The 14,542-nt window shown below is 55.3% G+C and overlaps 1 protein-coding gene across 1 annotated transcript in view; it reads left to right on the top strand.

The window, feature by feature from the left end:
- Nucleotides 1-5,042: 5,042 nt before the first annotated feature.
- The window catches only part of LOC103307250 (alpha-1B-glycoprotein-like), a gene marked incomplete at its 3' end in the record, with an annotated part of 28,736 nt that continues 19,236 nt past the window's right edge, over nucleotides 5,043-14,542 (top strand). The window contains exons 1-4 of the mRNA XM_065579683.1: nucleotides 5,043-5,169; nucleotides 5,303-5,341; nucleotides 8,657-8,950; nucleotides 13,301-13,597. Coding sequence (XP_065435755.1) covers nucleotides 5,139-5,169; nucleotides 5,303-5,341; nucleotides 8,657-8,950; nucleotides 13,301-13,597 — 661 coding nt within the window. The remainder of the gene's footprint in view (nucleotides 5,170-5,302; nucleotides 5,342-8,656; nucleotides 8,951-13,300; nucleotides 13,598-14,542) is intronic.

Genomic DNA, 14,542 nt, shown 5'->3' with positions numbered 1-14,542 from the left:
GGGTCCCCCCATAATCTGATTTTGGTTGCCATTTGCGGGGTCCCTGCCACCCTCCCTGTTTTTCATTTCCAGTGTTTACAAGGGCTGCTAGCATCCTCACCTGTTTGGTCTCTTGACCTTTTTCCCTTGTATGATATACTCGGGTGGCCACGCTTACCAGTTCCTCCAGGGACTTTCCTTCAGCACCCTTGAGCTGCCGCAACTGCTTCTTGATGTCCGGGGCTGACTGGGAAATAAAAATAAGCCTGACCGTGGACTGTGTGTCCATGGCCTTGGGATCTGTATTAGTATGGATACAAAATGCTTTACAAAGTCTCTCATAAAAGTCAGAAGGGTGTTCTTCTTTCCCTTGCACAGTATTATGAACCTTTGTCCAATCTAAAGTTCTTTCTCCCGCTTGTTTTATGCCTGTCAAAATATAGTCTAGGAATTTCTTCAGATCTGCTTGTTGGGTCAAATCATTCGGGTTCCAATGGGGCGGATTGGTGAGCCTTATAAAATTGCGACCGTCATTGGCAGCCTCTGCAGCCTCCCGGGCCCCCCTTAGTACCCGCTCTTTCTCTTCCATGCGCAATAAACAATCTAAAAGTTGGCCCATGTCTTGCCAATCAGGATTATGAGACTGGAAAATGGCACGGAAACGCCTGTGAACGACGTCCAGGTCGTCCCTAAGGCGAGGCGTAGTGGTTTGCCAGTTCATAAGGTCAGCAGTGGTAAAGGGGACATGAACATAACGGTCTACAACATTCCCATCCGTAGTAGGGACTGGGATGGCCGGGAGGGGTGCTTGGATATTAATTACCTCGTCCCCATAAGTGCCCCCTTCCTTGTATGGGACGGACTAAGGCTGGGAACAGACAGGGAGGTAGTGTACCCACTGCTGGTGGCTCCACTAGCTGATTCGCTTGCCTGCATTGTGGTGTCCTCAATCTTTGTTGGTAATATCTGTCTTGGTAGGCCTGCTGTCCTGGGCTCCGTTGAGGCGGGTACCGGGTCCACCGCAATTGGTAATGCTGCCGCCGAGGGTGAGCGTGGTCTAGAGCAATACATGGGGGGGATATCCTCCAAATAATAAGCCTCGTGAGGGGCAGAAGCTTTCGGGAATAGAGGGGCTTGAATCTGTACCTTCTTCATGCGACGATGAGCCTCATCGTCCCACAAAAACCAATAGTCCATTTGCCCCGGCGCTTGGTTTTCCAATGTCAGGCGTAAGGGGGTTAAATGGGTAGGAATATCAAAGGAGCCATACTCGGGCCATGCAGTCCCCAGGGCTGGCCAATCCTGGGTGCAAAGTTGTAAAAAAATGCTTCCTTGACATCCCTTTTTGAACACCGGGTAAGGGCCATTTGCTTAACATATAATCCAAAGGACTATCCTTTGAGGGTTTTACCAGAGACCCACCCATCTGCCTGCTGACACTCTAACAGAGAATTACACAGAGAACAGAGGGAATTATGGCCTGATAGGATCCTATTACAGGAATTTCTACTAATACTGACAGAAGGATCCCAATTCAACCTCAGAGCTTCATCGCACGCAATGGCTTCCACTCTGAGGAATTATGAATGAGAGGCTCAGTTCCGTCCACACACCTAACACCCAAATGTATAAGACAGAAATTCATTAACCGGTTAACCAGACCAGAACCAGAACCAGATAGTGTCTCCTTATCCTATTAGGACTCACCCTATCGGAACATGAACCCCAGGGGCCACGGTGAAGCAGAGAAAAGGGGCGAAACACCCCGTTGGCACCATTCCCGTCCGGAGTCCAATGTCCGAGCTAGGAGAGTCCCGGCGGAGGGAGTCGCCAGTAACTGTCACCAAAATATCAGGTCCACCTAGCTGAGAGCCAATAACAGCCAGACAGGGATAAGGAGGAGTTGCTTTATTCTGCAGAAGAAAGGAGAGCTTTGCACCTTGGTACAAAAACTCTGTCTTACACACATTTTACAGATCCTTTATACACATTCAGACCAAGGTCCTTGCAGTGTTAACACTTGATTGGTGGTGGTCAGACCCGTGCTTTTGCTATCTGGTCAGTGAAAACCGGCTTGGGACCAGCTCTAACTACCTTAAGGCCTTGAAGGGAAAATAGTTGAAAAGTTCAGGCTACTGTGTCCTTAAGGTGTCTGCTCCCCCGTAATGGCTGCTGGCTGACATAACGACTGCTCGGATTAAGGGGGGTCACTAGTAACTTTCACAGGAGGTATAATTTCCTGCCCAGCAAAAGTAGGCCCACAGACACCAGGGAAAGCATTGTGGAACATGAGAGGACAAAACACTTTATTGATTGCATCCCCCCACCCATGAAGAGGAGACGTGGATGGGAACTCGTCCCATCTTCTTGAACTCTGGGAGAAGGGAATAAAAATCCCTGATAAGAAGAAATTGCATCTTTTCAACCGTTTGAACTCAGAAGGGCCAGAGACACTGAACTGAAGCCAGAGATCCCCAGGGCTGCCTTCTAGGGCTGCCCTGAAAGACCCTTTGAATTGACAGATCACTACAAATCTGTCACTCTTTGGATTTACATGGTAACTCATTGGCGTGTTAATGGTTTTTTTTTTTTTTTTTTTTTGCTTTAACCTGCAGAGAACTCTTAATATTTTGCCTAGTTAATAAACCTTTAGATAGTTTATCACAGGATTGGCTACAGATGTTGTCTTTGGTGGAGGATCTAGGGTACCAGTTGATCTCAGGTAAATGACTGGTCTCTTGGGCCAGGAAGCAACCTAAATGTGATGTGATTTTTGGTGTAAGTGACCATCACCACTAATTCCAGCTTGTCTGGCTGGCAAGATAGACTGGAGAACCTAAGGGGACTGTCTGTGACTCCATGCTAAGGCTGGTATAGTGATCTAGGTGTCCACATTTGTTACTGGCTTGGTGCAATCTAATTCTAGAACCAACCACCAGTTGTGGTGTGTAGTGAGGCGGAGTGGCCTCCCACTGAGCCAAAGCGGGAGGGACCACGCTCTGAGCCCAGATGGGCGGAGCCAAGCTGTGACTGACCCTCCCATCGGAAGTTAGGAGGCGGGACAGGAAGTATAAAGGGCAGGTCCTGGAGCTCAGTTGATCTGCAGCTCCCAGAGGAGACAGACGCCTTCTGCCCACGCCTGAGCCTGGAGACTGAAGGGAGCCTCGCCGAGCTGGGGACTGGCCAGAGCTGCTGGAGCCGCCAGCCAACATAGACACTGAGAAGTGGCTGTGACCGCTGCTGGCTCCCTCCCCCGCGGAGACAGAGGTCACCCAGGGACACCCCGAAGGGAGGGGAGGACGTGGCTCAGGGAGAGCGACTCCAGTCTGGCTGCATTGCTGTGTGAACGCAGTCAGCGTCTTACAGCTGGATTCCCTGCTGACCCAGTGGCAGTGCACTGCACCACCGTTAGGGCCTAGGCTGGGAGATGGTGGAGTCAGCTGGGCCCCGGTTCCTCTATGCCCTGCTGACAACCCCACCTGGAGGGGGCAGCCTCCCACCAAGGACAGGAGGCCTGTGCTAGCCTCCCGTCCGCCAGAGCCAGGAATTTAAACTATCCACTGCTCTGTCCTGCCCAAGCCCTGAGCCTCCCAGACTGTTCCATGCTCTGCTCTGCAGCAGGGCCTGATCCCTGAACCTTCACTGCCCTGCCCATGGCCTGAGCCTCCCAGACAGTTTGATGCTGAGCCCCTGCCCAAGGGCCTCCTGAGCCTTTGCTACTTATATCCTGCCTGTCCTGAACGTTGGACCTGCTGAAGGCTTTGAGCCCAGCACTGTGAGCTTCCCCACAGAAGTGCCTAGTGGTTGCGCAGTCTTTACTGGTGAGATGGGATCCCTAAGCCCACCACAGAGTATCTGAGATGCAGGGAGTGGCACTGACTAGAAACAGGGGGAGAAACTGGGATGTTCAGGTGGGCTTCAGATTCCCAGCAACTCTCCCATCAAACTGCAGGAAAAGGGGGTTCACATGTCACAGTGGTGGAGATGGGGGCATTGTCTCTAGATAGGATGTCTCCATTGGATTCCCATCTCCAGTACGCACTGGTTCATGACCCAGCGTTTCGCTTCTCTGCCGTGAGCTCCATCCGGGCTCCTGCATTTGGGACTATGTTGGGGAGCTGCTGCCTATTTGAATAGAAGGATCTGTACCCCAACACCAGTTCACACCAAGGAGCCTCACACCTCAGGATAACCCGCTCCCCTGTGGGTACACTATGCAGAAGGGATCCCAAGAGACTGCTGGGGAAGGTCGGCTAACTACAATAGCGGCAGAGGGATCAATAAACGGACTCCTTCCTACCTTGGCTTCCCTCCTGGCCCTTTCCCCAGCTCCTCCCTGGGCTGTCTGCACAGATGCTTCTCTCTGGACCTTCACTCCAGCCTCCAGCAACCAGAGAGGTGGGAGAGCTTCTCCCCACAGCCCCCCCATCTCGTCTGGGCTGCCTCCCTTTCTGCTCACTGCCCAGCCCTTCCCCAGCTGGGCTCCATCTCCAACTGGGCTGGGCCCTCCAGCTCCCGTTACCCCTTTCAGTGACAGTGTGGGGTCAATACCCATCACACGGGGTCGGGGTTTAGGGACTGGAAACCCTCCCCAGCCCTGTCACTCCCCGTATGTGCTAAGCTCCCTGCGCTGCAGCAGAACCTCCAAATGTTAGATTAAAACACACCCCAAGGCCACAGCAGGACCAGAGGGCTGGTTTCCGAGTCTTCGCTGTGAATGAGCGAGATCCCTGCTGGGTGTCAATGGGCCGTAGCTCCATTGAGTGAATGGGGCCAGATCCCAGCTGGGGTCAATGGGCCGTAGCTCCACTGGAGTCATTAGAGCTAGATCCCAGCGGGTGTGAGCCAGTGTAACTCATCTGAGGTTCCTTTGCACCAGCTGAATCCCTGGCACACCCCAGGGGGTGTCAGAAACCTGCGGCTGCTGCCCCACCCCCACACCAATTGTCAGCTCTGATAAATGGCCACTTCCCCTATGTACGCCCTACGCACCAGGCGCCAGTGTCTCTCCAGTCCCTGATCTGAGCAGTGACCACGCCTGAGGCTTTGACTTCCTCTGCCTTCGTCAGAGAGGAGGGGCCCTTCCCTCTTCTTGCACCCAGACAGGGCCGGTGGCTGAGCTGAGAACCCAGCTCCGAGCCCAGAACGACCAGCTCAGCATGGCGCTAACTCTCCTTCTGCCTCTGCTGGGTAAGGGACGTTCCTCAGCCCCCATCCCTCTGTGTGTCTGTCCAGTGATACCCCTGTCCCATATCCCTCCATTCTCATACACCCCCCATCCCCTCCCCTGAGCTCTCACTCCCTCTGTTCTCTTCTCTTCCAGCCCCTCTCCTGATTCTCCCCACGCCGGTGACCCCTGCAGGTAACGACGTCTCCTGTCCTTGCTGAGATGCTCGCGGTGGGGTGGGGAGGTCTCAGGCAGTGGGGGGTGGGGATCCCCCTCCTCCCACACTGTGATGTGTGGAATTCAAAGGAAGGGGGGATCCCTGGGTGCGCCCGTGTCATTGGCTGGGTGGGTCAGGCCGCCCCATTCACAGGCATCTCCTGTGGAACCTGCCCCAGCAGCAGCAGCTCCGGTCCGGAGCTATGTCCGTGGGGGTGGAAGAGAGTCCCCAGCGGATGCCTCCCTTTGCTGGGTCCCCGCCCAGGCCATAGGGGAAAAGATGCCCCCGTCCCCATGGGCACTACCCAGCCCCTCATTGGCAGCCTCAGCAGAGAGAGCGAGGGCTGGACGGGTCATGGAGACTGAGCACCCACCTCCCCATTACACTGAGTCCCCCCCAGACAGGGCTCCAGCGGGATGGGGCTGTGTGGAGGGGGGAGCTCTCCCTACCCCAGCTCTGGGCTCCCACAGTGGACTCGGGGCCAGGGGGCACAGACCCAGCACCGCCCAGTGGGACATTAAAAGCAGGTTCTGCAGAGACCCCAGAGGAAACACAGTGGGTGGAAAACTCCCCCCTCCCTTCCCCACATCCGCCTGAATTTCCTCATTTCTCTTTCACGCCTTCTAGCTACAGCTAGGCAGGTCTGAAGGTCGGCTGATGGGTTCTCCCCCCTCTTACACTTCGTTCCCCCAGATGGAGGATGTGGGGTGAATACCCTGATGGGAATGAGGGTCTTCGGTTGAACCATTTGCATCAACAACCCTGCCCCATTCAACCCCCCCTCTGCACCCCACTTCCCCCAGTGTGGAGAATGTGTGGCAGTGAGAACCCAGCCCCAGAGCTCCCTCGCATGAGCATGTTACTGGCTGAGACTCCAACACCCCTCGGGAAGGAGGGGAAAGTCCAGCAGGGACTGGAGCCTGCTCATTCCGGTGGTATCCAATCCCAGCTGTCCCCGGCTCATCTCCCATCCAGATGTGGTGGGTGTAGGGCTCAGCCACTGGGAGAGGATCCAGCTATGCTGTGCTGGGCCCAGCAGGTACTGGGAAGAGGGCTCTGTCCCCACTGGTTTACTGGTGAGCTCCCCCGTGTATATCTGCTGTGGGTTATTTCACAGTCAGGGGGCAGGACAAAGGGAGGTGGGATTAGGCTGACGCCCTGTATTGGGGCCTTGTTCCCCCACCTGCTCTTCCCCTCTGTAGCGAAGGGAGACTCACCCCTGCAGCGCCTCTTGCTGGTCATCTCGGGAATTAGCTCTTCCACCCTCTGGAGCAACCTCTGCAGGCCAGTGTCTCGCCTGCCCCTGGACCCCATGTCCCTCCCAGACCCCACTGTCCTTTACATCAGGGTTCTGCCCCTTAGCAGCTAACCACAAACTTCCCTCCCAGGGGAACCCCCAAACCCCTTTCGCCACCTTGCCTCAGTGGCTACTGCCAGTCTCCATCTAGCCCCCGCTCCCTGGGGCAGACGCCATCTGTAACCCACTCCTCATCCGCAAGGAGGGTTGGACCAGCTGCGTCTGCCTATTCCTGGGCAGCCCCTCTGCAGCCCTAGTGCCCTTGTTGTGGGCCCTTAACTCAGCCTGGGACTTAGCTAGGCTGGAGCTCCCCAGCTCCCTCTGCCTTCCCCAGCACTGCTCCACCCTAGGTACCCGCCTCAGCTCCCAGCAGCCAGGTCCTTCGCTCTCTAGCTTCTGGAGAGAGCCTCTCCTACAGCCTCTGGCCCTCAGCCCTCTTATAGGGCCAGCTGGGGCCTGGTTGGGGCATAGCCTCAGCTGTGGCTGCTTCTCCAATCAGCCTAGCTTTTTCCAGCCACAGCCCTCTCCAGGGCTGCTTTAACCCCTTCAGGGCTGGAGCGGGGTGACCACTCCACTACACCCTCACTCCATGGCGGTCTCTCCTCTGCCTCTATTCCAGACTCCCTGCCGGCCCCCAGCCTCAGGTTTCCACCTTCTGCCCAGTTACATCTGGAGAGAGAACATGGGGATCTTGGGGGCTGTACAAGGACCATCAAACGCTCTCCCCATCCCTGGTCCTCAGCTACTTCTCCCTGGCAAAATCTCCACAAGGGTTTATTTCCTAGAGCAGCCGGGAGTTGGTCACCCACCTAGACACAACAGCGATCGGCAACCGAGAAACCCCAGCGGTGGCAGATTGGATGTGTGGTTTGGACACTGAACTGGATCTCAATGGGTCTGGGTCCAATTTATACTGCTAGGTAGTGCCATGGTAGACATTATAGGAAGCCCTGAGCCAGATGTGCCTTGACAATTTGACAGTGCACTGGGACTTGGAGAGGGTCCAGTTCCCAGCCTGCAACAGACTCTCCCAGTGATCTTGGGCCAGTCATTTCCCTTGGGGATCTACAAGGAGACCAATGGTGTTTGGTGCCAAAATCCCATTGAAATTTGTTAGGGGCCTAGCTCTTTTAAGTGCTTGATGCACTCTGGGCCTCAGTTCCCCCACTTAGAAGGGGGATAATTCTTCCTTCTTGCCTCAGGGGTGGGGTGATGGCACATGCACGAATGTCCATGACATACAAAGATGGCAGGATGAGAGGAGCCATCTTACCCCTTGATTTGGCCCTGGGGCGACCGCTGCTGAAATCCTGCGTCCAGTTCTGATCTCCACCATTCAAGGATGGTGATCAATTGGAGAGGGGGCAAGGCAGGGCTTGGATTCTGATTAAAAGTTGCAAAACCTGCCTTAGAGTGAGAGACTCCAGGACCCAAAGCTGTTTAGCCTAACAACAAGAAGGTTCGTATCTGGGGAACAGAAATTTGATAATCGACGGCTTTTCAATTGAACTGACAAAAATCAAACACAACCCTAAGACTGGGAGCTGAAGCAAGACAAATTCAGACTGGCAATAAGGTGCAGATATTAGCAGTGAGGGGAATTCACCACTGGGACAATTTCCCCGGGGTCAAGGTAGATTCTCCAGCACTGGCGATTTCTGAATCAAACCTGAATGTTTCTCTCAGAGATCTGCTCTAGTTCACAGAGGAACCAGTTCAGGGAAGTCCTAGGGCCTGGGTGACACAGGAGGTCGGAGTCCATGATCACAATGGTCACTTCTGGCCTTGGGGTCTATGAAAAGATCCCATAGGGGGGAGAGAGAGAGAGGAGCCGTGTTTTATTTGCCGTGGTGTATTTTACAGCGTGGGGGGTGGGTGCTGGGGAGTGAGATGAGGCTGGTTTGCGATCATGTCTCTCCAGGACTCCTCTCTTCCCCCTTCTCCTTATTCCATCATGGCCTCTCCCTCTGCACTGACCCCTCTGCCTCTGTTCTAGATCCCCCGCCGGCCCCCACGCTCTCTCAGGACCCCGGATATGCAGTGTATCTCCCAGGGGAGCGGGTTACCCTCACGTGTTCGGCTCCTGGGAGTGAGCAGGTTTCAGGATACAGATTCTTCTATCAAGGGCAGCAAGATCCCAGCGCAGTCCTACACCCGAATAACAGCGCCCGGCTGGAGCTCGCAGCTGAGAAGGGAAATGCTGGGAACTACACCTGTGCGTATTGGAGACAGGAATCCAATCGAGAGATCTCATCTAGGAACAGCAGCTCCGTCTCCATCCCAGTGACAGGTGAGCCCCTGTTTTTCCTGCTGTTTGATGGGAGAGTCTCTAGTGATCTGAAGCCCACCTTGTGACAGAGCCTCAGGTGCGGTGCTCTAGAGCCGCTCTGGAGCAGTCCCTGGGAGGGCCCCTTCCATGTGTCAGCCCCCGTAGGGTCACAGTCTCACTAGGGGCCATTTGAATGCAGCACCTCCTGGGAATGAACCTTGGAGCCGTCAGCAGCCCTGGGTCACGCCTCGAGCTCCCCGCAGCGACACCACCTCATTGCACACCTGAGACAGACACTTGCATACCCAAAGGGAGCAACGCGCCCCCACCTTCCTTAAACAGCAGTGACTCTCAGCTAGTGCAGTAACATCAGGAGGTTTATTGGTTATTTCGGAACCAGCGTAGAAAGTCCTTAGTTACCGTCGAGAACAGAAAGTTACAGCAAAGTCCATCTGGGTCAGTCCGGAGTCCAGAGTCCTCTGTAGTCCCAGCCCCTGAGCGTCTTCTGTTTCCCGTAGCCCACACTGAGCAACCCCACCTGGCCCCTCCTCAGTCCTTTGTTCTTGTTACCGGGGAAACCTTGTCACCTGACCCTTCTCCTTAGCCCTTTGTTCTCCAGCTGGTCACAGCCCACTGCCGTCTTGCAGAGGTGGGGCCATCCATGGTCCTTAGCTGCTAGACATGAAATGACAAGAAAATTGGAGTGGCCATTGTCTTCTGGTGCTCTTCATGGGCATGGGGCCCCAGGCTGCTAGCCATCAGCCACACCCAATATCTGGGTCTCTGCAAAGAGTAAACAATCTTTTCCCACCACCTGATTAACCATGCAGCACATTGGGGAAACTGAGGCATGCACCCGATTAATAGAAAATTGCCATATGGTGACACAACCCAATATCTCAGCTTTATTTGCTGCCTCTAATCTGGGCCACTCCCTGCATCTCAGACATTCTGTGGTGGGCATGAGGGTACCACCTGATCAGCAAAGAATGGGCACTGAGAGGGCACTGCTGTGGGGTAGCTCCAGCACTGGGGTCCCAGGTGGGCACTGCTCAGGGGAAGCTCACACCACTGGAGACCTGGCTGGGCACTGTCGGGCCACCCGCTGTGAATCTTCATCCCTGCAGCTGCCTGGATTCCTCTGTCCTGATTTCTATCAGGCAGGGATTGGTTCCTGTCATGTTACCCTGACCCCTTGCTGGCACCAATACGCCAGGATCCTCTGCTGCCGTTGTGTATCAGAGGGGAAGGTGCTACCCTGAGGTGCTCGGCATTCGGGGGTGAAAGCACCATAGGATACAAATTCTTCTCTCAAAGCAGGGATTTGGTCTCTGAAGAGGTCCCTGGTCCCAGTGGAGTGACCGGCTGATGCTCACAGCTGAGACAGAGACAACCCGTCCCGTACCCCTGTTGTGCACTAGGCAACCCAGTCCAGCCAGCGGATCCCACACAGAGTGTCCCTGCCTCCTGCTGGGAAACATGTGGCCACTGTGCAGGGTTGGGATTCAGTGAGATACAGGGGAGCAGTGAGAGGAAACACGGTGGGTGGAAAAACTCCCCCCTCCCTTCTCCACATCCACACTGGCTTCCTCATTTCTGTGCAGTACTTTCTAGCTACTGCTAGGCAGGTCTGATGGCCGGCTGACGGGTTCTCCCCCCTCTTCTGCATTCTGGGGGCAGTGGCAGAAATTGGGGTGAATAACCTGATGGAAATGGGGGTCTTGGAGTTGAACCATTTGCATCAACAACCCTTCCCCCCTCCAACACACTTTCTGCACCCCACTTCTCCAGCATGGAGAGTGTGGGGTAGTGAGAGCCCAGCCCCACAACTCTCTAGGGGGGAGCATGTTACTGGCTGAGACTCCAGCACCCACCAGGCAGGAGGGGAGAGTGCAGCGGGGACCGGAGGTGGCTCATTTCTTGGTGGGATCCCCTCACAGTTGTCCCCCTCCCCAATCCCATCCAGATGGGTGGGAGTTGGAGCTCAGATATTGGGAGAGGATCTAGCCAGGCTGTGCTGGGCCCAGCAGGTACTGGGGAGGGGGCGCTGTTCCCACAAGTTTCCTGGAGAGCTCCCCCATGTATATCTGCCATCAAGTGAGGCCCTGGGTTGGGGCCTTGTTCCCCCACCTGCTCTTCCCCTCTGTAGCGAAGTGAGACTCACCCCTGTGGTGCCTCTTGCTGGTCATCTTGGGAATTAGCTCTTCCGGCCTCTGGAGCACCCTCTGCAGGCTGGTGTCTCACCTGCCACTGGACCCCATGTCCCTCCCAGACCCCAGTGTCCTTTACATCAGGGTTCTGCCCCCTACCAGCAACCCACAAACTCCCCTCCCAGGGGAACCCCCAAACCCCTATCGCCACCTTGCCTCAGTGGCTACTGCCAGTCTCCATTTAGCCCCCGCTCCCTGGGGCAAATGCCGTCTGTAATCCACTCATCACCGGCAAGGGGGGTTGGACCAGCTGTGTCTGCCTATTCCTGGGCAGCCCCTCTGCAGCCCCAGTGCCCTTGTTGTGGGCCCTTAACTCAGCCTGGGACTTAGCTAGGCTGGAAATCCCCAGCTCCCTCTGCCTTCCCCAGCACTGCTCCACCCTAGGTACCCGCCTCAGCTCCCAGCAGCCAGGTCCTTCACTCTCTAGCTTCTAGAGAGAGTCTCTCCTACAGCCTCTGGCCCTCAGCCCTCATGTAGGGCCAGCTGTGGCCTGGTTGGGGCATGGCCTCAGCTGTGGCTGCTTCTCCAATCAGCCTGGCTTTTTCCAGCCACAGCCCTCTCCAGGGCAGCTTTAAGCCCTTCAGGGCTGGAGCGGGGTGGCCACCCTGCTACACCCTCACTCCATGGGGGTCTCTCCCCTGCCTCTATTCCAGACTCACTGCCGGCCCCCAGCCTCAGGTTTCCACCTTCTGCCCAGTTACATCTGGAGAGAGAACGTGGAGATCTTGGTGGCTGTACAAGGACTATCAAACGCTCTCCCCATCCCTGGTCCTCAGCCACTTCTCCCTGAGAAAATCTACACCAGGGTTTATTTCCTAGAGCAGCCAGGAGCTGGTCACCCAAATAGACACCACAGTGATCGGCAACTGAGAAACCCCAGCGGTGGCAGATTGGATGAGTGGTTTGGACACGGAACTGGGTCTCAGTGGGTCTGGGTCCAATTTATACTCTTAGGTAGTGCTAGGGTGACCAGATGTCCGATTTTATAGGGACAGTCCTGATTTTTGGGTCTTTTTCTTATAGAGGCTCCTATTACCCCCCCACCCCCATCCAGATTTTTCCCATTTGCTGTCCGGTCACCCTAGGTAGTGCCATGGCAGACATTATAGGAAGCCCTGAGCCAGATGTGCCTTGACAATTCGACAGTGCGCTGGGACTTGGAGAGGGTCCGGTTCCCAGCCTGCCACAGACTCTCCCCGTGACCTAGGACCAGTCACTTCCCTTGGGGATCTCCAAGGAGACCAATGGTGTTTGGTGCCAAAATCCCATTGAAATTTGTTAGGGGCCTAACTCTTTTAAGCGCCTGATGCACTCTGGGCCTCATTTCCCCCAATTAGAATAGGGATAATTCCTCCTTCTTGCCTCAGGGGTGGGGTGCTGGCACATGCACGAATGTCCATGGCATACAAAGATGCCAGGATGAGAGGAGCCATCTTACCCCTGGGTTTGGCCCTGGGCCGACCGCTGCTTGTATCCTGCATCCAGTTCTGGTCTCCACCATTCAAGGATGGAGATGAATTGGAGAGGGGGCAGGGCAGGGTTAGGATTCTGATTAAACGGTTGCAAAACCTGCCTTAGAGTGAGAGACTCCAGGAGCTGGAGCTGTTTAGCCTAACAATGAGAAGGTTCCTATCTGGGGAACAGAAGTTTGATAATCGATGGCTCTTCAATTGAACCGACAAAGATCAAACACACCCCAAAGGCTGGGAGCTAAAGCTAGACAAATTCAGACTGGCAATAAGGTGCAGATTTTAGCAGTGAGGGGATTCACCACTGGGACAATTCCACAGGGTCAAGGTAGATTCTCCAGCACTGGCGATTTCTGAATCAAGTCTGAATGTTTCTCTCAGAGATCAGCTCTAGGTCACAGAGGAATCAGTTCAGGGAAGTCCTAGGGCCTGGGTGACACAGGAGGTCAGACTCCATGATCACAATGGTCCCTATTGGCCTTGGGATCTATGAAAAGATCCCATAGGGAGAGAGAGAGACACACAGACACGGGCTATGGTTCATTTGCCATGGTGTATTTACCAGTGTGGGAGGTGGGGGCTGGGCAGTGAGATGAGGCTGGCTCACCAGGACTCATCTCTTCCCCTTTCTCTCTTCTCCTTATTCCACCGTGGCCTCTCCCTCTGCACTGACCCCTCTGCCTCTGTTCTAGATCCCCCGCCGGCCCCCACACTCTCTCGGGACCCCGAGTACACAGTGTATCTCCCAGGGGAGCGGGTTACCCTCACGTGCTCGGCTCCTGGGGATGAGCTGGCTTCGGGATACAGATTCTTCTATCAAGGAGGGCAGCAGGACCCCAGCGTAGTCCAACACCCAAATGAAGGTGCCCGGCTGGAGCTCACAGCTGAGAAGGGAAATGCTGGGACATACACCTGTGCGTACTGGAGATGGGAATCCAATCGGGAGATCTCATCTAGGAACAGCAGCTCCGTCTCCATCCCAGTGACAGGTGAGCCCCTGTTTTTCTTGCTGTTTGATGGGAGAGTCTCTAGTGATCTGAAGCCCACCCTGTGACAGAGCCTCAGGTGCGGTGCTCTAGAGCCGCTCTGGAGCAGTCCCTGGGAGGGCCCCTTCCATGTGTCAGCCCCCGTAGGGTCACAGGCTAGGTCTATACTACCCGCCTGAATCGGCGGGTAGAAATCGACCTCTTGGGGATCGATTTATCGCGTCCCGTCGGGACGCGACAATCGATCCCCGAATCGGCGCTCTTACTCCACCAGCGGAGGTGGTAGTAAGCGCCGCCGACAGAAAGCCGCAGAAGTCGATTTTGCCGCCGTCCTCACAACGGGGTAAGTCGGCTGCGATACGTCGAATTCAGCTACGCTATTCACGTAGCTGAATTTGCGTATCTTAAATCGACTCCCCCCTGTAGTGTAGATGTACCCACAGTCTCACTAGGGGCGATTTGGCTGCAGCACCTCCTGGGATTGAACCTTGGACCCTTCAGCCCCCCTGGGTCACACCTCGAGCTCCCCGCAGCGACACCACCTCATTGCACACCTGAGACAGACACTTGCAGACCCGAAGGGAGCAACGCGCCCCCACCTTCCTTAAACTGCAGTGACTCTCAGCGAGTGCGGTAACAGCAGGAGGTTTATTGGCTATTTCGGAACCAGCGTAGAAAGTCCTTAGTTACCGTCAAGAACAGAAAGTTACAGCAAATTCCATCTGGGTCAGTCCAGAGTCCTCTGGCCCCTCTGTAGTCCCAGTCCCTGAGCGTCTTCTGCTGCCAGCAGCCCACACTTGCAACCCCACCTGGCCCCTCCTCAGTCCTTTGTTCTTGTTACTGGGAAACCTTGTCACCTGACCCTTCTCCTTAGCCTTTTGTTCTCCAGCTGGTCACAGCCCTCTACCGTCCTGCAGAGGGGGGGCCATCCATGGTCGTTAGCTCTAG

Source organism: Chrysemys picta, unplaced genomic scaffold (genome assembly GCF_011386835.1).
Source record: "Chrysemys picta bellii isolate R12L10 unplaced genomic scaffold, ASM1138683v2 scaf668, whole genome shotgun sequence".
NCBI lineage: Eukaryota > Metazoa > Chordata > Testudines > Emydidae > Chrysemys > Chrysemys picta.
Note: the sequence above shows the minus strand (reverse complement) of the source record. Positions and strands in the feature narration are given on the sequence as shown.